Source organism: Astatotilapia calliptera, chromosome 19 (genome assembly GCF_900246225.1).
Source record: "Astatotilapia calliptera chromosome 19, fAstCal1.2, whole genome shotgun sequence".
In the NCBI taxonomy this organism is placed as follows: Eukaryota; Metazoa; Chordata; class Actinopteri; order Cichliformes; family Cichlidae; genus Astatotilapia; species Astatotilapia calliptera.
Window position 1 is genome coordinate 30,011,601 of NC_039320.1, and position 23,142 is coordinate 30,034,742.

A 23,142-nucleotide genomic window follows, 5' to 3' on the forward strand; every position below is an offset into this window, starting at 1 on the left:
AACACTTGTGTTGAGTCATAGCCAGGGGGTCTATACAAATGTGTAATTTCATGACTATATGAAACAATACTGGGAGGTTGTTTACGGAGACCAAAACACTGTTGACTCATTGTGGAAGTATTTGTGGTTAAAGCTGTTTTTGATTTGTGCAGATTTAACACTGCGTGCAGGTGCCCTTGTGTGCGTTCCCAAACACATGTACATTTTCAGGCTGGCTGTAGCTCAAGAGGTAGAGCGAGTCTACTAATTGGGAGGCTGCTGGCTGCTCTAGTCTGCAAAGTATCGGGCAAGAACCAGAAGTTGCACTCCAATGCATCCATTGTAATATGAATGTGTGTGAATGACAGAAAAAAAACTTCTTGCATGAGTGGGTGAATGAGATATATGAAGTGCTTTGAGTGCTGCAGTAGGGTAGAAAAGTGCTATTTCTGTCACAGTTAAGTTTCAGGGTTATCAGTCAATCCAGTTATCCAGGATTTATTTTACCTGCTTTGGTGCAAATGAAAGTGACAACTATACTAAGCATTTTGTCCTATTAATGTCAGCATTAACTGTGGGGTTATTCACTGTTAAAGTAACTTGCTCCAGAGCAGGTTAAGTTTAGAAATCAACAGCCATGAAGTCAGCACCTATTGACCAATCAGTTCCCCAGGGTCACAGTTCCTGGAAGATACCTCAAACCTCAGTGCACAGATGTTAAAAGGGTTTTTCAGTGGTTTCTAATGCTTTTGTGTTTTGTGATAACCATCAGTAACAAATATAAAATATTTTCCTTGATTTTTTTTCCCCTTTCAGGTGCACACAATGTTATTTTTCTATGAGCATAGTGACTTTACATCAACTGTGCACATAGTCTAAGCCTACATTTAAATTCTGCTTTTACACTTATTATTTTCTTCCTTTCAGACCGTTAGACACCAGTTTCTTTACTGACTTCAGATGAGTTTATTAATCTTGTCAAGAAAAACAAAGATATCTTATTTTGAACTCACTTTGTAGCACATGGACAAGGTGCAACGGAGAAACAACAACAAGACAACCACAAAAAGGGCATGAATTTGTACGTGGAGGCCACAGACCACAGACTCTTTCCTTATTGCTTCTGATCTGACTTTATTTTTCTCTAGTTTTACTTTTTGCTAGCATCTTTGTCCCTAGCATGTGCGGTATGTTCTCCATATTCAGGTTGCACAAATAATCTGTAGTGTAAAGAAGATTCCAGGAAATAGGCAGTTATGTGAGGAGAGTTAGACAGAGCTCCACAGCAGGACCAGGATCTGCTCCTTTGTGTGAGAAAGAACAGGAGGAACAATGCAAGATTCCTACAAAATGACTTCGACCAGTCGAGTCATGTGCCTGCGTCAGACCAAACTGCCAGAAACAGATTTAATGACAGTTGCATGAGGACTTGACATCCTGTAGTGGTAAATTTGCACATTTGTCATTTTTGTTTAATTAGTTTATTTGTTGAATAGGGACGATGTACATGAATAAACATTGCTGTAAATGCACCAGAGTTAGCAACAGGCAAATTTAGTCACTTTTAGATCTTAAAAGAAATGGTAAATGGCGCTTTACTAGTCCCTAAGGATCCCAAAGCGCTTTACACAACCAGTCATCCACCCATTCACACACTGGTGATGGCAGCTACATTGTAGCCACAGCCACCCTGGGGCGCACTGACAGAGGCGAGGCTGCTGGACACTGGCGCCACCGGGCCCTCTGACCACCACCAGTAGGCAACGGGTGAAGTGTCTTGCCCAAGGACAACGACCGAGACTGTCCAAGCCGGGGCTCGAACCGGCAACCTAAAAACAATATACAATAGCAACATTTTAAAAACAAAAGGTAGAAAAAAGAGAAAAGGTAAAGAAGACATTAGAAAACCCATACCAAAGGAAAGCAATATGGCACTAGGAGAATAAAACCAAATCAATATTGACAAATTATACTACAAACTTTCTTTCAACTGACTTTTGAAAATATTATATGCAGTGGTGTTCTGTCAGGACAAGCAAGGTTTTATCAAATCTAGAAATAGACATAAATTAAAATGTACCAAAGAAAGGTCATCTCTGCTGGCATACAGCTCCTCACCTGTCAATTAGTAGTTGCATTAAGCCTTTACATTACTGCCATCTTGTGGCCATTGTCGCTGAAAGCGGTGCTTACTTCAGTCTCAGAGAAAACTGTAGTCCTCTCTGTCTCTGACGGAGCGTCCATCTCCCATCAGGACTGATTGGAGCAGGGCAAGCGAGAGAGGCCAGCAGCTTGCTTCTGGTGGTTTGGCACATTGTTAATAACCCGCTGGTCTGTGACTGGAAACATATGCTTTGTAAGCTTCATTTAATGTATAACTTTTCGACATAGATTTTTTGTTTCAAATAAAACAAAATAATTGCGATGGCACATACTGCTCCAATAAGCTGAGAGGGTATTACAACAAGTTAAATTTTAAAGTTTAAACAAGTATTATCATGTATTATCTGTATACGCAGTCACATTGTGACACCTAAGTTTACTAGCTGGGACCACATCCTCAGTAACGATGAGCGATGAAGGATGAGGAACTGTGAACTGGTGCTGCGGTTTGGGGAAGGCTTCGAAGGGGACTGGAGACAGCTCCCGGGCCGGGCAGATCCCCATGTACTAACTAGAAGTGAATGAAGGAAAGGAAGAGAGGAGAAGAGGAGAAGAGAAGGAAAAAGGGGGGAAGGGGGGACATGAAAATGAGAACAGCATTTCTCAGCTTGAGGCCAGAAGGGGTGTGAATGAGGAGTGGTCCCGCTCCTGAAATTCAGATGATATCTCCACTTGATTAAGTCAATAGTAATCTGGTCATCTGTCAGAGATCATAAATCATCAGTGTGCTGTAAGAAGAAAATGGACAGATTATACAGATGTGCAGTACTGCTTCAATTCAGTTCAATTTGGTTTTATTTATACAGCGCCAAATCACAACAACAGGCGCAGAAACAGAAAAACTCCCTTTTAACAGGAAGAAACCTCCGGCAGAACCAGGCTCAGGGAGGGGCGGGGCCATCTGCTGCGAGAAAAGGGGGTGAGAGAAGGAAGAGGGATAAAAGACATGCTGTGGAAGAGAGACAGAGATTAATAACAAGTATGATTCAGCAGAGAGGTCTGTTAAGTGAGTGAGAAAGGTGACTGGAAAGGAAAAACTCAATGCATCATGGGAATCCCCCGGCAGCCTACGTCTATTGCAGCATAACTAAGGGAGGATTCAGGGTCACCTGGTCCAGCCCTAACTATATGCTTTAGAAAAAAGGAAAGTTTTAAGCCTAATCTTAAAAGTAGAGATAGTGTCTGTCTCCTGAATCCAAACTGGAAGCTGGTTCCACAGAAGAGGGGCCTGAAAACTGAAGGCTCTGCCTCCCATTCTACTTTTAAATACTCTAGGAACAACAAGTAGGCCTGCAGAGCGAGAGCGAAGTGCTCTAATAGGGTGATATGGTACTACAAGGTCATTAAGATAAGATGGGGCCTGATTATTTAAGACCTTGTATGTGAGGAGCAGGATTTTGAATTCAATTCTGGATTTAACAGGAAGCCAATGAAGGGAAGCCAAAACAGGAGAAATCTGCTCTCTCTTTCTAGTCCCTGTCAGGACTCTTGCTGCAGCATTTTGGATTAGCTGAAGGCTTTTCCCTGGTCAAAAATGACTCCAAAGTTCCTCACAGTGTTACTGGAGGCCAAGGTAATGCCATCCAGAGTAAGAATCTGGTTAGATACCATATTTCTAAGCTTTTCAGGGCCGAGTACAATAACCTCAGTTTTATCTGAATTAAGAAGCAGAAAGTTAGCGGCCATCCAGGTCTTTATGTCTTTAAGACATTCCTGCAGTTTAACTCATTGGTGTGTGTTATCTGGCTTCATGGACAGATAGAGCTGGGTGTCATCTGCATAGCAGTGAAAATGTATGCTATGTCTTCTAATGATGCTGCCTAAGGGAAGCATGTATAATGTATTGATCCAAGATGGCGCCGGTGCGTGTGGCTTGCCGTCTATCACTGCCAGTGTTATGTTTGTTTGTTTTGATTTTATTGACTATTGTAATAAATGCCAACTCTCTCTTGGTGTATGATCGCCTAACCCTACTGGATCTCCGACCTTCTGTCAAAGGCTGGGCAAAGTGGAACCAAGCTGAACATAAAACTTTGCCCCCGCTAATATCGGAGATCCCGGCTCACCTGTGCCGTGTTCCAGATCCACCACTCCGGCAAAAGTGCCGTCGCCGGGGTCGAAGGGCTGGCTTCCTGGTGAAGCTGAAAGCTTCTTTAAGGTATTCTCTTAAGCCCTTGTCCAGAAAACAAGGAGTGGTGCCAAACTTCTGTTTCTCTCGGCGATCGTTGGAACCTGTCTGTGCCTGGCTGGTACCTGTCATCGGCCTAGATGGGATGTCCCGAAAACCCTGCTCTCCTCGCCCCCGCCGATGTGGTGTGAATCTGTGGAACCTGCGGCCTCTGTGTCGGGCTTCTAGGACGGCTAGCGACGGGGATCCGCTGCTTACCGCCAGGATTGGCCTGGTAAATGCTAGGTCCCTAGCGAACAAAACGTTTATCCTGAAGGATTTTTTCACATCCCGAGGACTGGATTTTCTTTGTGTGTGCGAGACGTGGCTGAGCGCCGGTGAGTGCAGCATCTTCTCGGATCTTCTACCCGGCGATTGCTGCTATTTTAATTCCCCACGTATGCTGGGCCGAGGAGGAGGAATAGCTACGATCTTTAAAAGTCATTTTAAATGTAAGCAGCTATCAACCCCGTCATTCACCAGCTTTGAACTGTCTGTGTTTGAGCTGGGCTGCTCTCACACAGTGTTGTGTGCGGTGGTTTACCGGCCTCCAAAATACAATAAGGACTTTGTGAGTGACTTTGCTGACTTCTTGGCTGAATTCATGCCAAAATATGATCGTGTTCTTATTGCTGGGGATTTTAATATTCACGTGTGTTGTCCTGACATGCCCATGGCGAAGGGCTTTTTAAACCTTATTGATTCGTTTAATCTGGTGCAATGTGTGACAGGTCCCACACATGAACGTGGACACACGCTTGATCTTGTTTTATCTCATGGTTTTTCTGTTTTTAACATAGAGATTTGTGATGCTGTGTTTTCTGACCACAGTCCTGTGATGTTTGAAGTTCCTCTTGCCTGTGCCTCAGTTAAAACTCGCGCTGCTGCTCAGCGCTGTCGTGTTTTTAACTCCTCCACTGCTGAACACTTTTCAACAGTCTTTGACCAGATCTGTAAGATCCCGGATTTTTTATGCAGCCAGACTGAGGAACTGAGCTCATGGTTTTATTCTACCTGTCGGACTGCTTTGGACACTGTGGCTCCATTAAAATCCAGACTGCCTAAAACTAAATCTGAGCCCTGGCTGAACGACTTGACCCGAGCTGTCAGACGCGACTGCCGTCGAGCTGAGCGCAAGTGGAAAAAGGACAAACTACAAGTGTCATTCCAGATGCTGAAGGACTGTTGGCGTCGATATCAAAGAACTGTAAAAGATGCCAAAAGAAAACACTTATCCGACATTATTTTGTCAAACTGCCACAACCCACGTGTTTTATTTAATACTATTAACTCTGTTCTTAATGCACCATATACTGACTGTATCGAGCCCTCATCAGAAGCCTGTGAAAATTTTTTACACTTTTTTATCGAGAAGGTCTCCTCCACAAGGGCTCAAATCTCTCCTCATGCTCACGACCTCTCAGTCTGTTTCCTGCTCTGCTGTCTTTGACAGGTTTGAGCCTGTGACTCTATCCTTTTTAAAGGAGACTGTTGGTCATCTTAAGCCTGCAGGGTCTCCAAATGATGCTGTCCCTCCTCGACTTTTAAAAGAGGTGTTACCTACAGTTGGTCCTTTGGTGCTTGAGCTGGTAAACCATAGTCTGATGTCAGGTGTTGTCCCTAAAGATTTTAAACATGCAGTAGTCAAACCCCTGATTAAAAAACCTGCTCTTGATCCTATGGTTCTTGCAAATTACAGGCCTATCTCCAAACTACCTTTTCTTTCCAAAATTCTTGAAAAGGTAGTTTACAGCCAAATAATGGCCTTCCTGGAAAAGCAAAATGTTTTAGAGGTTTTCCAATCTGGTTTTAAACCCTTTCATAGCACTGAATCAGCCCTTTTAAAAGTTTTTAATGACATATTTTTAGCGACTGATGCTGGGGACTGTGTTGTTCTTGTGCTTTTAGATTTGACAGCTGCGTTTGATACCGTGGATCATGCCATTTTATTCTCTCGTTTGGAGCACTGGGTGGGCATTAGGGGCACAGCACTGGAGTGGTTCAGGTCCTACTTGACGGGGCGAACTTTTTGTGTCAGCCTTGGTGACTATGCGTCGTCCTCCGCTCCCCTCTTGTGTGGTGTCCCACAGGGCTCAGTTCTAGGCCCCCTCCTCTTCTCTTTATATCTGCTTCCTCTTGGTTCTGTACTGAGAAAGCACGGCATTGCTTTCCACTTTTATGCTGATGACTGTCAGATCTATGTCCCTCTAAAGAAAAAAGGCAGATACCTTACACAGCCATTACTTCAGTGTCTCGATGACATTAAGGCTTGGATGTCTGTTAACTTTTTAAAATTCAATGATAAAAAGACAGAGGTGATGGTTTTTGGTAGCCCCACTGAGACCCCCAATGTGTATGTAGATTCCCTGGCACAGTATGTTAAGCCAACTGTCACAAACCTGGGGGTCAAAGTGGACTGTGATCTAAAGTTTGATAATCAAATTAAGGCCGTGGTAAAATCTAGCTTCTTTCACCTCAGGCAGCTGGCAAAAATAAAGCCAATTCTTTCACGGCAGCACTTTGAGACAGTGATCCACGCCTTTGTTAGCACTCGGCTGGATTACTGTAATGCACTTTATATAGGGGTCAGTGCATTATATATTAGTCATCTACAGAGGGTGCAAAATGCCGCAGCTCGTCTTTTAACTGGCACTCGAAAGTTTGAGCACATTTCCCCTGTTTTAGCTTCACTTCACTGGCTGCCCATTTCTTTTAGGATTCATTTTAAAATTCTTTTATTTACTTTTAAAGCTCTCCATGGCCTAGCTCCATCTTATCTCTCTGAGCTGCTACAGCCTTATACACCCACCCGCTCTCTCAGGTCAGCTGATCAGCTGCTCCTGAAGATACCCAGGACTGGGCGTAAACTTAGAGGAGATCGTGCTTTTGCTGTAGCAGCTCCCAAACGGTGGAACGAGCTTCCTTTAGAGATTAGACAGGCCACTTCTTTATCTGTTTTTAAGTCACTCTTGAAAACCCACCTCTTTACCTTGGCCTTTGACACCACGTGAGATGTTGGTTTTTTATTTTTATTTTAGTTGTTTTTAGGTGATTCGATGCTGTTTTATCTTGTTTTTGCTTTAACATAGGGCTGTTTTAATTTTATGTCTTATGTGTTTTATTTATTTAATTTGCTGTTTTTTGTTATTCTATTGTTTTAACTTATTTTCTGTACAGCACTTTGTTCCTGTGCTGGGTATTTTAAAGTGCTTTATAAATAAAATTGGATTGGATTGGATTGGAATGTAAACAGAATTGGTCCTAGCACTGAACCCTGTGGAACTCCATAATTAACCTCAGTGTGTGAAGAGGACTCTCCATTTACATGCACAAACTGGAGTCTATTAGATAGATATGATGCAAACCACTGCAGTGCAGTACCTGTAATACCTACAGCATGTTCTAATCGCTCTAATAGGATATTATGGTCGACAGTATCGAACGCTGCACTGAGGTCTAGCAGGACAAGCACAGAGATGAGTCCACTGTCAGAGGCCATAAGAAGATCATTTGTAACCTTCACTAAAGCTGTTTCTGTGCTGTGATGAGCTCTGAAACCTGACTGAAACTCTTCAAATAAACCTCTGCAGATGATCTGTTAGCTGTTTGACAACTACTCTTTCAAGGATGTTTGATATAAAGGAAGGTTGGAGATTGGCCTATAATTAGCTAAGACTGCTGGGTCTAGAGATGCTTTTTGAGTAAATGTTTAACTACAGCCAGCTTGAAGGCCTGTGGTACATAGCCGATTATTAGAGATAGGTTGATCATATTTAAGATCGAATAAGACTCCAACTGACTTTCCAGTTATATACATTAGCCAGATACATAGGCTGGGCTGGATGGTTCCCTGGCCTAAGATGGGTGATGGGTGTATGTGGCGGGGTGTGGTGAGTGGCTTGGCTGCAGGGTGGATTGCGCAGTGAGTTAAGGGGACAGTTCCAGGGGAGTTTGCTTAACGTGGCTGGTGGTTGTTGTCATGCCCATCCCTTATTTCAGTAGTGTGCCAGGACCTCGAGGTGTGTGGAGTTGGTGAAATGACGGCAAGCTGACTAGACATAGAGGACTGGAAAGAATCAGCCTGAGGGATCTTGACAATGTAAATAAAGCAAACTCACATTGTGAACACAAACATTGTGTGGTGTGTGGGGTCCCCAAGAGCACTTGGGATGCCTGTAGCTCAGTGATTAGAGCAGTGCATCCACAGCTCACAAGGTTGGTGGTTTGATCGCTGGCTGCTCCGGTCTGCAGGCTGGGCAACCCAAAGTTACTTTCTGATGCATTTATCAGACCACAATGGTGTGTGATTGGTAGATAGAAAACACTTAAGCATAGAAGAAACAGGTTGTGTGAATCAGGCATGTTGTATAAAGTGCTTTGAGTCCTCCATGAGAGATAAAAAGTGTTAAGACCATTTTCAGTTACTCATCGTGTTACATGCCCGTTTATTTTGTGGTTTTACAGAGCTAAGGAGTTAGGGATAGCACTCGTCTGTAATCTCACAGTTTGTGGTTCAATACCTGGCTGCTCTTCGATACATCCATCAGAGTGTGAGAATGGGCGACCGTGGCTCAGGGGGTTGGGAAGTGCATCTGTAACCGGAAGGTTGCCGGTTTGTTCCCTGGGCTCTCTGTCCTGGTCGTTGTGTCCTTGGGCAAGACTTCACCTACCGCCTACTGGTGTTGGCCAGAGGGGCCGATGGCGCGATATGGCAGCCTCACTTCTGCCGCAGGGCAGCTGTAGCTACAACTGTAGCTGCCTCCACCAGTGTGTAAATGTGAGAGTGAATAAATAGTGGAATTGTAAAGCACTTTGGGTGCCTTGAAAAGCGCTATATAAATGCAATCCATTAATGTTAGAAAGCACTTAGGTAGAGCATGGGAAAAAACAACTTGTGTGAATGAGGTACACTGTGATTTCAGAATCAGAATCAGAATACTTTATTGATCCCTGGGGGAAATTATTTTTTGTTACAGTGCTCCATTTTAAACCAACATTAAGACAAGACAGACAATACACTAACTAAGAATAGTACAATATATACATATATATACATACATACATAAGTGCAACATAAAAAACCTAACCCAGCTTTTCCAAAAACTGCAGACCTTTTGTTGTTCAGTTTGAACATTCCTTATTATTTGTTGTATGAGGTCACCAGACATTAGTTTTTAGTAGCCATAGACACCTTTTGCTATCCCATGAATTAACTTAAAACAATTAAAGTGAAGTAATGTTTGACGAAGAATGCTTCTGGTTTTGAAGTACATGAAGAAAAACACCAGTTTACTGCATTTCATTCCACTGTTTACTCCTCGTGATGAGAGTGGGAACAATGTGGAGAAACATGGCAGGGGGCTGAAACCAGATCCCCTTTTACAACCACTTGCAAAACAACTTCTCTCTATAATGTAGTGTTGATCAGAGCCCTGCTGAGCCAGCAAGCTGCAGAGGCATCTTTAATTGTTGCAGGTGGTCTGGTTCAGGGAACACAGCTGTGATGCTTAGGGATCTTCAAATAAAACTCCAAAGCATGCATATGTGAATGGGTACATAAACAACAGAACTGGGTCCAACACAGCTGTGTGTGAGATTGCTGTGCCAGGGTTCACAGTCTGAGTTAACGGCATGGCTTCCTTTTGCCTTGTGTCAGTGATTATGAGTGTGGCAAAAGCCACCGCGGATTCAAAAGCACACTTATCAGTTCTCTACAAGTGTTTTTTATTTAAACCAACTCGGAATCTGAAGGACTGGAATTGTTCAAAAAGTCCTACAAAACCACCAAGTAAGGAGATTACAATTGAAATACTGATACGTGGATTGTAAGTGCTTTCAGTGGTAACTAAGGCAGTCTTAAGAACACTGCAAATCACAGTCTTTGTATGTAAGAACAAGTGAATCAGCTGCAGGTGTAGGTTGATAGACTGGGAAATAGGAAAGTTCATGCTGGAAGCCTTGAGAGTAGCAGCGTTCCTGGCCAGAAGAAACAGAAAGAAAGTGCTTTCTGAGATACTCGACTTTTACTATCATTAAATGGATAAAAACGAATTATCAGATATTCTTTATAAATTAGCTTCAGGTTTTATTCTAAAGGTAAATAGATTATCAAATCACAATGAACTAGGCTTCATTAAAAATGTCCATTACTGTATACACCACAGGTCAAAAGTTTGGACAGACTTCTTATTTTATGTTTTTTCCTTATTTTTACTACTTTCTACATTGTAGGTACACACTGAGGACATTAAATATATGACACAAGATATAAGGAATTATGTGGCAAAGAAAAATGGATGATAATGTCTTATATTTCAGATTCCTGTAAGCAGCCGCCCTTTGCTTTGTTGACAGCGTTGCAAACCCTCAGCCTTCTCTCAGTGAGCTTCATGATGTCGTCACCTGAGATGGATGCCCTTCACAGGTGAGCCTGTCAGAGTTCATTTGTGGAATTTCTTGCTCTTTTAATGGGGTTGGGACCATCAGTTGTGTTGTGCAGAAGTCAGGTTGGTACACAGATGACAGCCATATTTGACAACTGGATAGCGCAGTAGGTAGAATGGTCACCCCATGATCGGAAGGTTGGGGGTTCGAATCTACTGAACGGCTACCCTGAGGTACCCCTGAGCAAGGTACTGTCCCTACACACTGCTCCCTGGGCGCCTGCTTAGTGGCTGACCACTGCTTCGCTGAGTGAATGGGTCAAATGCAGAGAGAGTAATTTCCCCATGGGGAAGTACGCATTATTATTGTTGTTAGAATTCATATTAAGTAAGAACCAATCAGCTAAGTAAAGAGAAACAACAGTCCATCATTACTCTAAGAACTGAAGGTCAGTCAGTTTGGAAAATGGCTCAAATTTTTTATGTGTGTCCGCAAGTGCAGTTGCAACAAACCATCAAGCGCTACCATGAATGACGACCGCCCCAGGAAGGGAAGACCAAGAGTCACCTCTGCTGCTGAAGATAAATTCATCTGAGTCACCAGACTCAGAAAACCATTTCAGGTGACGACCTCATGAAGCTCATCGAGAGAATGCCGAGAGTGTGCAAAGCAATAATCAAAGCAAAGGGGTGGTTATTTTGAAGAATCTGAAATATAAAACGTTTTGAGATAATTCACACTTTTTTGTTTACAACATAATTCCACATGTGTTCTTTCATAGTTTGGATGCCAGTGAGAATCTACAATGTAAATAGTCACGAAAGTAAAGAAAAACCATTAAATGAGAAGATATGTCCAAACTTTGGACTGGTAGTGTACGTCTTGTGGTAGCAGGTAAAGTCAATAAGAAATATTTGCCATGCTTTTTCAGTCACTGTTCAAGACAGCAATGACTGTCATATCAATCATAATAACAAACATATATATATATATTTAAATCTATAAAAGGTTCTTCAAGGTTCAAGGTTCTAAAAGCTTTAGCTAATGCTATCCAGTGTTTAAAGCATTTTTTTGGTTTAATTGCAATACTCTCACAGGTACAACACCAGACTTGTAATTAGTTATTAAGGAGCTGAACATTCAAATTTTAAAAGCAATTCAGAAAACGATGAGTGTGTTGGGAAAGACTTTGTGGGGTTTTTTTTTTACAACATTATAACATTACTAACACACAACAATATATCCACTTAAACAGTTCTTCCTGTATATGGTGTCACTTAATTTCTTAGCTTAGGTATTTCATATCTGTTTCTGAACTATATTTTGAGCTCTAGTTTCAGAGTGCGTCTGGATAAAAACATCCATCAAAGTCCAGGAACTCGCTATGTAATAAGCTACTCTACTAATAAATTGGAACAAACAAATACACAAGCTGATGTAAATACAATGAAAAGAACAACTAACAGATGGTATGGTGCTGCAGAGGTCACCACAGTTCACAGCAAGAAGCTTCCTGCTTCAAACCCAGAGTCCTCTCTGTGAGGGGTTTGCTTGTTCTTCTTGTGCCTGTGCAGGTTTACAAATTACAAAAAGTGAATTATAGTTATTAATTCATTCATTATAGTTGTTAATTATGTGAACTGTGGTTCACAAGTGCTTTGTGGTGAGTGATACTAGAAATGTGTTACAAAAATGCCTAGTTCTTATTTTTTGTGTATACTATCCCTACCATATTACTATATATGATATATGATAGTACTCTATTCCTGGATAGGAAAAGTGCGTAGCTGAAAAAAAAATCTTTCATACAATACTGTATCTTAAGATAAGATAACTCTTTATTGTCATTGCACAGTCATACATAGTACAATGGTATAATGAAATTGGAAAACTGTCCTTCGTTGGCACTACATATAACACAACACGACCCGATACGACACATCACAACGCAACACAAACAACACAACACAGTATAATAACATAGTAATAACAAAGAAGAATAAGTGTGCAGATTTATAAGTGAGGTACCAATGCATTTGGCTTGCTTGTTGCCATATTTAGTAAAGCCATTTATAAATGAACAAAAAACAAGCTGAAGATCAGAGATGACTAGATTGGTATTCCATAGTGTATCTTTAAAAAAAGCACCACAAATTAGAGCAAGATGGTCAACTGTAATGGTACAACACAGAGGAAAATGAGTCATAGCCTAAATAAACAAACAGGTGTGCTATCAACCACCCCCCCACATCTGAATACAAGCAGCAGCTTTATCCCACGCCAAGTCCTTCAGTGAAGTTAAATGATGACCTCAGAGAAGTGTCACATACTGACTCACTTAACAGCAAGGTTGCTGCTATAAACACAAGCAGTGGGTATGGACAATTTACATGTGCCCATCATTAGCTAGCATTACTGACTAACAAATTAGCCATCCAAGCAGTTAGAGCAGTGATCATGATGTCACTAAAAAGGTTGTTTTCGCAGTAGGAATGCACCGTTTTTCATTGCAAAACTGAAAGATTAATTGAAGGACTGTCAACCTGCATGGTCAGGAGGAGAGCACTGATCAATGTAGCCAAAATAAGATACCTTTGAGGAGCCTCTTTTGAACTCAAGGCTTATGTGAAAAGTCTGCAATGTGGAAATCAGCAGTGCTCTGGGAAAAAAAACGAACCATTTTGAATTGACATAATTTCCGCTGGGATTAACAAAGTATTCTGATCCAGATTTGGAGCACCGTTCTCAGCCTGTAGGGGAAAGTAAGTGGGTGAATAAATTGTCCTATCTGCCCAATAAAGGAATAGTTTACACCAGCATTCATCTACATTGACCCCATGCTCACATAAGTGCTGGGAGCACTATGAGAATCCTGTTTTTTTTTCTTCTTTCTTTTCTCCAGTATTTTCAGCACCATTGTACCCACAATCATGAGGCCACTTCTTTACATTTTCATTTAAATTTACTCTTATCAAGGCATGTTCCATTATATTTAAATATTCAGCCCATCCATCCATTCGCATCCGCTTATCCTTTTCAGGGTCACGGGGGAGGCGGGGTACACCCTGGACAGGTCGCCAGTCTGTCGCAGGGCTAACACACAGGGACAGACAACCATTCGCACTCACACACTTCGCATTCACACCTATGGGCAATTTAGATTTTTCCATTTCTACCCAGACTTTTGATGAAATGTCTTTATTAGAATCATCCATCCATCTTCTTCCACTTATCTGGGGCCGTAAGGGGCAGCAGCTCAAGCAGAGAAGCCCATCTCCCTCTCCCTGGCCACCACCTACAGCTTGTCCAGGGGAACACCGAGGTGGTCCCAGACAAGTGGAGAGATATAATCTCTTCAGCGTGTCCTGGGTCTGCCTCGGGGCCCAGGAGGCATCCTTGTCAGATGTGCAAACCACCTCAACTGGCTTCTTTCGATGTGAAGGAGCTCTACTCTGTGCCCCTCCCAGATGGCCAAACTCCTCACCCTATCTCTAAGGGAGAGGCCAGCCACCCTTCGGAGGAAGCTCATTTCTGACGCTTGTAACCACAATCTCGTTCTTTCGGTCACTACCCACAGCTCGTGGCCATAGGTGAGGGTAGGGGTGTAGATTGACCGGTAAATTGAGAGCTTCACTTTTACAATCAGCTCTCTCTTCACCACAACGGACCGGTACAGCATCTGCATCACTGCGGCCACAGCACCAATCCGTCTGTCGATCTCCAGCTGCCTTCTCCCATCCAGGACCTCTGCTCCTGGCCGCCACCTGGCTCACAATGCACCTGGCCTCTGCAGCGCCTCCTGCAGGTGGTGGGCCTGTAGGAAGATGGGCCCATGTCCCTTTTTCGGGCTGTGCCCAGCTGCGCTCCATTGACTAAGGCCCCAGACCATCACACTTCCTCCTCCATGTTTGACGGGTGATGACACACACTGTGGAACCATCCTTTCACCTACTCGACGACAAAGATCCTGTGTGATGAACTGAAGATTTCACATTTGATCCATCGGTCCATAATACCTTCTTCCAGTCTTCAGCAGTCCAGTGTTGGTGTTGCATGGCACAGACGAGCCTCTTTGTCTTGCCTGGCTTTCTCGCTGCAACTCATCCTGTCAAACCTGCAGCTTGAAGTCTTCTCTTCACAGCTGAAACAGACTTTCTTACTACGAGCACTGTTAAGCTGCTTGAAGCTGTTGTCCTGTGAGCCGCCATCACATGACCTGATTCAGTCGTGTCTGGGTCTGTCAGACTCTTCCTGTCACAGTTTGTTTCATAGTGCAGAAGGAAACTGGACTCACTGACACCTTGACTTTCTTTGCAGTCTCTCTGTAGGACAGACCGACATTTATAAGAGTTATGATGGTCCGTCTCTCTTCCATTGTTAATTGCCTTTTTCTCACCCTGTTTGTACCAACACACTGCTTTCTGCAGCACAGTACTGTTCAGCTGATGCTGACGAGGGTACCACAGTGTGTCCAACACTGCTTTATGCAGACAGAGAAATTAGTAGCACCAGCTAAAATAACCTAACACTGAAAAAATTTACAAAGCAATGTGGCAGGCAACAAAGGCAAGCAGCTGAGTATATTCACCGGATCGCCATCAATTACAAAGGAGAAAGAACTCGTAAAGGCAGCATGCAAACTGAGCAGAATACAGAATGAGCAGAGATTACAAAGAAATCAAGAAACTTACTGAGAGCAAGGCCTCTTTTACAAATCTGTCTCATACAAAAAGCTGCTGTACAGGTATTAATAGGCATTAATAATATTTCATATAGTGCAGTCAGAACAACCTAGAGCTGAATGTGCTCAAAACTGTAGGGATCGAAGTGCACTCCAGAAGAAGTCCCTCTCCATTACCGCCCCGTACCTTACTCAACAGCACTGCTTCTGTCAGGTTCTAAGGTTTTAATGGTCACTCAATATAGACACTATCATCAAAAAAGAACAGGAGAACTCAAGAAGTTCAACCTGCCTCAGGAGCTGTTGATCCAATTCTACACTGTAATCCAGTCTGTTCTCTGCTTATCCATCACTGTCTGGTTTGGCTCAGCCGCAAAATCTGACAAGAACAGACTACAACAGACAGTGAGGTCTGCATTTTTTTTCACAAATCCAGAGTCAGGAAACAAGTAGGCAAACATCACTACAGACCCATCACACCCTGGATACAACCTGTTCCAACTCCTGCTCTGCTACAGAGCGCTGCCTGCCTACCTGTGAATATCACCCTACTGTCTCGTCCCACAACAAATTAAAATAATGAACCAGGAAACACATTAATTTAAAAATAATTAAATATAATTTTAATATTACTCATTAAAATCATCCATCCATCTTCTTCCGCTTATCTGGGGCCGTAAGGGGCAGCAGCTCAAGCAGAGAAGCCCATCTCCCTCTCCCTGGCCACCACCTCCAGCTTGTCCAGGGGAACACTGAGGTGGTCCCAGGCCAGCTGAGAGATATAATCTCTCCAGCCTTTGGTATGTCTGCCCTGGGGACCTCCTCCCGGTGGGACATGCCCAGAACACCTCACCCAGGAGGCGCCCAAGAGGCATCCTTGTCAGATGCCCAACCCACCTCAACTGGCTGTGCTCTGTGCCCCTCCCAGATGGCCAAACTCCTCACCCTATCACTATAAGGGAGAGGCCAGCCACCCTTCGCAGGAAGCTCATTTCTGCCGCTTGTATTCACGATCTCGTTCTTTCGGTCACTACCCACAGCTCGTGACCAGTGTTGGTCAAGTTACTTGAAAAAAGTAATCAGTAACTAATTACTGATTACGTCCCCCAAAAAGTAATCCCGTTACTTTACTGATTACTTATTTTCAAAAGTAATTAATTACTTAGTTACTTAGTTACTTTTTAAAAACATGATTTACAATCTGAACAGGTGATAAAGTGATAGATCTCTCAGCCCAATTCTACTTTTTCTGCATAATAATAATAATAATGCATAGATTCCTCTTCTTTTGGACATCACTGCTTGTATTTTTCTCATTTTTAACATTTATATTAAAATTATTCAACTTTATTCAAGAAATTGTGGAATACAAATGCAAATCACTATCATATTTTCTGGGACTGTCATGTTATTAAAACTTACTGGAAGGGAACACATGCAGCAATACAAGAAACATTTGGAAGATATTTACCTTTGGAAAGCAAAACTCTATTTTTTGGACTTATGCCAGAAGGATGGACAAAGAACGATAAATACTTGTTTAATATTTTACTGGCTGCAGGCAAAAAAGCCATCACAAAAAATGGCTTTCTTCAGAGAGCCCAACTATGAACATGTGGATGGACATCACAATGGACATTCCCAGAATGGAGAAAATGACAGCAGATGTGAACTACAAGAGGGACCTGTTTGTATCACGATGGAGGAAATGGATGGACTACATAAAAAAAACACAGGCCAGATTTTGCTTTTGCTTTAGATTCTGACTTTGTTAAATACTAGAAGACTACAGGAAATATTAGTTACATTAATGGAAACAAAAACACACTCCCTACTGTGAGGGACCAAGCAGCCAAAGCAAAGAGGACACAAGCAAAAAATATCTTCAAGAAGGGTTTTCTTTATTTTAACCCTCAAAAAGTCCAAAATTAACAAAATTCAAAACCATACTTAGCAGGCCCATAAAACAGGTCAACTAAATATAACTCTACAAAAAGTAATTTCCAAAAACTTAAACAACAAAGTGAGACACAACTTAACTCACAAACTGACCTAATTAAAAAGACACATGAGGGTAGCTTTTATAATGATTTGGCCAAACCATTTGAACACAATAGGGGGGAAAACAAAAACACACATATATTAACTAAGCACAGAATAACCCAACTAAACCTAAAACACCCCTGCTCCTGGTAAGCCCATGGTTGGTCCTGCTGAGCAGGCATTTTGTCCCCAGAGTCCTCAGCCACGCCTTTTGCCCAGACAGGAAACAGCCACCGCCCAAACCCAGGTAACTCAAAGAAAGAGAAACATAATTAATATAACAAAACATTTTAGAAAAACCATACAATGCTACTATGTGCGCGCCTCATAATACCAGTGTTAGGTTTAACCAAATGATTAATGAACTATATTAATGAAGAATACTGCAAAGCAAAATAATAAAGTGAAAAATGGACTAATTTACCCCTGTGTGGCTGCTGCCATTACACACCCCCCCTCTTCAGGACTCTCGCTGGTACAGCGAGAGAGGAAGTCGGCGGTAACGTTGTTCTTCCCAGGAATGTGCTTGATGACAAACCGGAAAGGTTGCAGAGCAAGGTACCATCTTGTGAGCCTTCCGTTCTTATCTTTCATCTTTTCCATCCACTGAAGTGCACTATGATCCGTCTCCAGGGTGAATTCTCTTCCAAGAAGGTAGTACCTGAAGGAATCAAGGGCCCACTTGATTGCAAGGGCCTCCTTTTCCACTGTTGAATATCGAACCTCTCTCGGGAACAGCTTTCGGCTGATATAAGCAACAGGATGACGTTCTCCTTCCAAACCTTGAAGTAGCACTGCTCCCAGACCCCTATGAGATGAATCCGTTTGAAGGAAAAAGTGCTCATTAAAGTCTGGACTGTACAAAACTGGTTCGCTACTCAGTGATTGACTGATGTCCTTGAAAGCTGCTATAGCCTCCTCTGTCCAGTTAATCTGATTAGGACACTTGATGCCTATCAAGTCCGTTAGCAGAGCTGCCCTGGTGGAGAATCGTGGTATGAACCGACGATAAAAGCCTGCCATGCCCAAAAAGGATCTTAGTTGCTTCCTTGTCTGTGGGAGAGGACAAGACTCAATGGCTTGGATCTTACTGACCTGAGGCTTGATCACCCCATTCCCGATCACATGGCCCAGGTACGCAGTCTCAGCAGAGGCAAAAACACACTTAGAGGGGTTCACCGTCAACCCAGCAGTGCCAAGACGGTCGAAGACAGCATGCAGATGTTCCAAGTGTTCCTCCCATGTGGTGCTGTAGATGACAATATCATCAAGATATGCAGATGCAAAATCTGAGAAACCACATAGTACTTGGTCCATTAATCTCTGAAAGGTTGCTGGAGCCCCATGCAGCCCGAATGGCATCACTGTAAATTGGAAGAGACCCCAAGGTGTTCGAAAGGCAGTCAACTTCTTTGATCGCTCCGTTAGTGGCACCTGCCAATATCCCTTGCACAGGTCAAGTGTGGTCAAGTACTTTGCCTTCCCCAGCCGTTCCAGCAAATCATCAATGCGTGGTGTGGGGTATGAATCAAACAGTGATATTGAGTTTAGGTACCTGAAGTCTATACAGAACCTCATGCTTTCATCCTTCTTTGGCACCAGGACCACTGGATTACACCACTCACTCTTTGATGGCTCAATGATCCCCAAGGACAACATGAGGTCGATTTCCTTCTTCAGGGATATTAGCAGACGTTCAGGGATCCTGTAGCTCAAACGCTTTACTGCGACGCCCTCTTTAATGACAATGTCATGCTCAACAATATCTGTTCGGCCAGGATTCACTTGAAGCACCTCAGAGTTGCATGCAGCTCTCACCTGAAGCTGTTTATCATCTGGCAGATGACTAAGGTCAAAATCTACCACATCAGCAGAAGGCAAGTATTGCTCACCAACCTCTTCTTCCTCTGGCACACCCCTTATGAGCATCACCTCTGCTGTCTTTTCAGGGCGCTGCGCCCATTCCTTCAATAGATTTATGTGCAGAACCCTGCTGGAGCGTGGCTTTCCAGGGATGAACACTTGGTAAGTAGTGGACCCCAATTTCTTCTGAACCTCAAAGGGCCCTTGCCACTTAGCCAATAGCTTGTTGTTGTCAGTGGGGAGGAGCACCAACACCTTTTGTCCAGGACTAAAAGACCTCTGACGAGCTGCTCGGTCATACCAAAACTTCTGCTTCTGCTGGATTTTGGTCATATTTGACTGAGCAAGCTCACTCATTTTCTGCAGTCGCTCCCTCATCTGCACAACATAGGAAACAATGTTAACAGAGTCCATCTTTTCCTTGCCTCCCTCCCAGATGTTTCTTAGGAGGGCTAGAGGTCCTTGTACCTCATACCCATACAAAAGTTCGAACGGAGAGAAACCAGTGGAGGCTTGTGGCACTTCCCTGTAGGCAAAGAGAAGATAAGGAAGCCACTGATCCCAATCAGCACCATTCTTATCTACCACCTTCCGGAGCATCTGCTTCAGAGTCTGATTGAACCGTTCTGTTAGCCCATCAGTCTGAGGATGGTATGGGGTGGTCCTCAGGCTTCTAATGCCCAGCAGCTTGTACACCTGTTTTAGTAAGTTGGACATAAAGTTACTCCCCTGATCAGTCAGTATTTCCTGTGGGAACCCTACTCTTGCGAAGAGCTGTACAAGGCAAAAAGCTACTGATTTTGCCTTGATGGATTTCAGTGGGAAGACCTCTGGATATTTAGTTGCGTAATCAGTGATTACAAGCATATAGCGATTCCCTGACTTACTCTTCTCAACAGGTCCAACAATATCCATTCCGAGGCGCTCAAATGGGGTACCAATAATAGGCAGTGGTTGGAGTGGAGCTTTGGAAGGGACTTTGGAGGATGTCATCTGGCACTGAGGACAGCTCTTACAGAAGTAGGCTACATCTCTATGGAGGCCAGGCCAGAAAAAAATGTTGTTTAATACGAGCTGTGGTTTTGTGCTTACCAAGGTGGCCAGACCAGGGAATAGAGTGTCCCAAATTAAGCACAGTTTCTCTAACCTCTTGGGGGACCACTAGCTTCAGAAGTGAGCCCATCTGATGGTAAAGTATGCCATTTTGCAAGACATAGTCACTTTTGTTAATGCCTGCCTCCTCTACTTGGTCCTTGTCTATTGCTCGCTGAAAACAGGAAGCTAAACTAGGATCAGTTTTTTGCAACTCTATTATATTGCCAGGAATTTGAAGTCCCAAAGGCAAGTCTGGGTCAGTATGCATTTCTGGGTGTACTATAGTATGCTGGAACTTCTCCTGTCTCCTCTGTCTGCGACTTTTCCGAGGCTTCACAAGTGCAACTTCCCATTCCTCATCAAAAAATGGCAAGGCACTGAAAACTTCTGAGGTTTCACTAGATTTTTGAGCTTGGGCTCTAGTAACAGCCACATTGCATTGATGATTCTGGTCTGACTCCAACAAATCAAAAAGCACTGGAAAATCTCGTCCCAGAATAGCTGAATAAGGCAGGTTATCAACCACCCCAACATTTAAAAGGTAAGTCTGTCCATTCACTTTAATGTACATGTCAGCTGTTGAGTACATCTTCTCATCTCCGTGCACACAACAAATGGGGATGGTATCACTGACACGGACAATATTGGGGGGCACAAAATCTCTGTGTATCAGTGTACGAGAACTGCCAGAATCAAGCAAAGCTCTTAAAGTTGTTCCATTAGCTTCAATTTTTATCATTTTAACAGTCTGGTCACACTGGAGCCCATGTTCAGCATGTGAACGTGGCATGAAACACATTTGAACCATCTTAGCTGAGGTTTTTGGGCACATTGGCTTTGTGTGGCCCTCTAACCCACAGAGGTAACAAACAATCTTTTTTGAATTTTTTAATGGTCTGCCAGCAAACTGGTTCTCACCCACAGGAGTTTTTTCTGCTGACAATGGCCTTTGATGATACATCTGGGCTGATTTGAGGCCTTCCTTTGGCATTTTATTTGCATTACAGGTCCAAGGTTGCCCTTTCCTCCTGGCAGCTACAAACACTTCTGCCAGCTCAGCTGCCTTCGCTGCAGAAGACGGATTGTGCTCTCGAATCCAAACCTGTAGCTCAGGGGACAACATTCTCAAATATTGTTCAAGGATGATTATTTCACCAATTTCTTGGTTCGTTTTACCTTTTGGCTGAATCCATTTCCCGTACAGATCTTTAAGTCGAGCATACAACTCCTTAGGGTTCTCATCAAGCCTGACTTCCAGTGAACGGAATCGCTGCCTGTAGGTCTCCGGGTTAACATCATACTTGGACAAAATTGCAGCTTTAACTTTGTCATAGCTGAGAGAGTCATCAATATCCATATGAACGTATGCCCCTCTTGCCTTGCCCGTTAGCAGTGGTATTAATCGAAAAACCCAGTCTGTTTTTTCCCAACGATATGCTAAGGCAATGCGTTCAAATGTAGTCAAAAAATGCTCAATATCATCACTATCAGTCAACTTTTCCAGTCTGGGTTCATGCAATGAAAACTGACCTGATAATGACTGACTGGATTCAGCTTGAGCTTGAGGAGAACTAGGAATGTGAGGTAGCTCCCTTGACTCTGGTGACTCTGTGGTAGGTAATGGTAGCTCTGGTACTGGTGATGTCCGGGACTGCACCTCTAACTGTAAAAGCTGAAACTGATGTTGCAATGCTTTGAATTTTTGTTCTTGTCGTGCAGTTACCTCTTCTTGCCTTGCTTCCCGAGCCTCCTGTTGACCCATATGAGCTTGCAATATTGACATCAGATCTGACAGAGATGGCTCCCTTTCTTCAACCTCAGTGCTCTCCACCATTTCAGAGACTCCAATTTCCTCCTCAGCATCAGCTTCCTTCTGAACAGTTACTCCTTTCTTCTTTTCCACCTTTCCTCCACGATGCATTTTTCTTTTTTTTTTTCTGGGGGTGAAAAAGCCTCAAAGAAAAAAATACTGTGTCCTCAACTGGCAGATCCCACTGCTGCCACCAATTGTGAGGGACCAAGCAGCCAAAGCAAAGAGGACACAAGCAAAAAATATCTTCAAGAAGGGTTTTCTTTATTTTAACCCTCAAAAAGTCCAAAATTAACAAAATTCAAAACCATACTTAGCAGGCCCATAAAACAGGTCAACTAAATATAACTCTACAAAAAGTAATTTCCAAAAACTTAAACAACAAAGTGAGACACAACTTAACTCACAAACTGACCTAATTAAAAAGACACATGAGGGTAGCTTTTATAATGATTTGGCCAAACCATTTGAACACAATAGGGGGGAAAACAAAAACACACACATATTAACTAAGCACAGAATAACCCAACTAAACCTAAAACACCCCTGCTCCTGGTAAGCCCATGGTTGGTCCTGCTGAGCAGGCATTTTGTCCCCAGAGTCCTCAGCCACGCCTTTTGCCCAGACAGGAAACAGCCACCGCCCAAACCCAGGTAACTCAAAGAAAGAGAAACATAATTAATATAACAAAACATTTTAGAAAAACCATACAATGCTACTATGTGCGCGCCTCATAATACCAGTGTTAGGTTTAACCAAATGATTAATGAACTATATTAATGAAGAATACTGCAAAGCAAAATAATAAAGTGAAAAATGGACTAATTTACCCCTGTGTGGCTGCTGCCATCACACCTACATTTTTTTAAATTATTTTTTTTCTTTTTCCTTATGTAACTTTTATTTATTTATTGTTTCCTGTTTTGCTTCTTTTTCTTTTCTTTTCTTTCTTCTTCT

The 23,142-nt window shown here is 42.9% G+C and overlaps 1 protein-coding gene across 1 annotated transcript; it reads right to left on the reverse strand.

Annotated features, from left to right (window-relative positions):
- Window positions 1-20,311: 20,311 nt before the first annotated feature.
- Window positions 20,312-22,304, reverse strand: LOC113012631 (uncharacterized). Its single transcript, XM_026152927.1, has one exon. It carries the CDS (start codon window positions 22,294-22,296, stop codon window positions 20,314-20,316), a length of 1,983 nt encoding a protein of 660 aa, XP_026008712.1. The 5' UTR covers window positions 22,297-22,304; the 3' UTR covers window positions 20,312-20,313.
- Window positions 22,305-23,142: the final 838 nt, after the last annotated feature.

Excerpts from the sequence above, each read along its gene's own strand:
- LOC113012631 (XM_026152927.1), bottom strand. The coding sequence starts at position 22,296 with ATGCATCGTGGAGGAAAGGTGGAAAAGAAGAAAGGAGTAACTGTTCAG.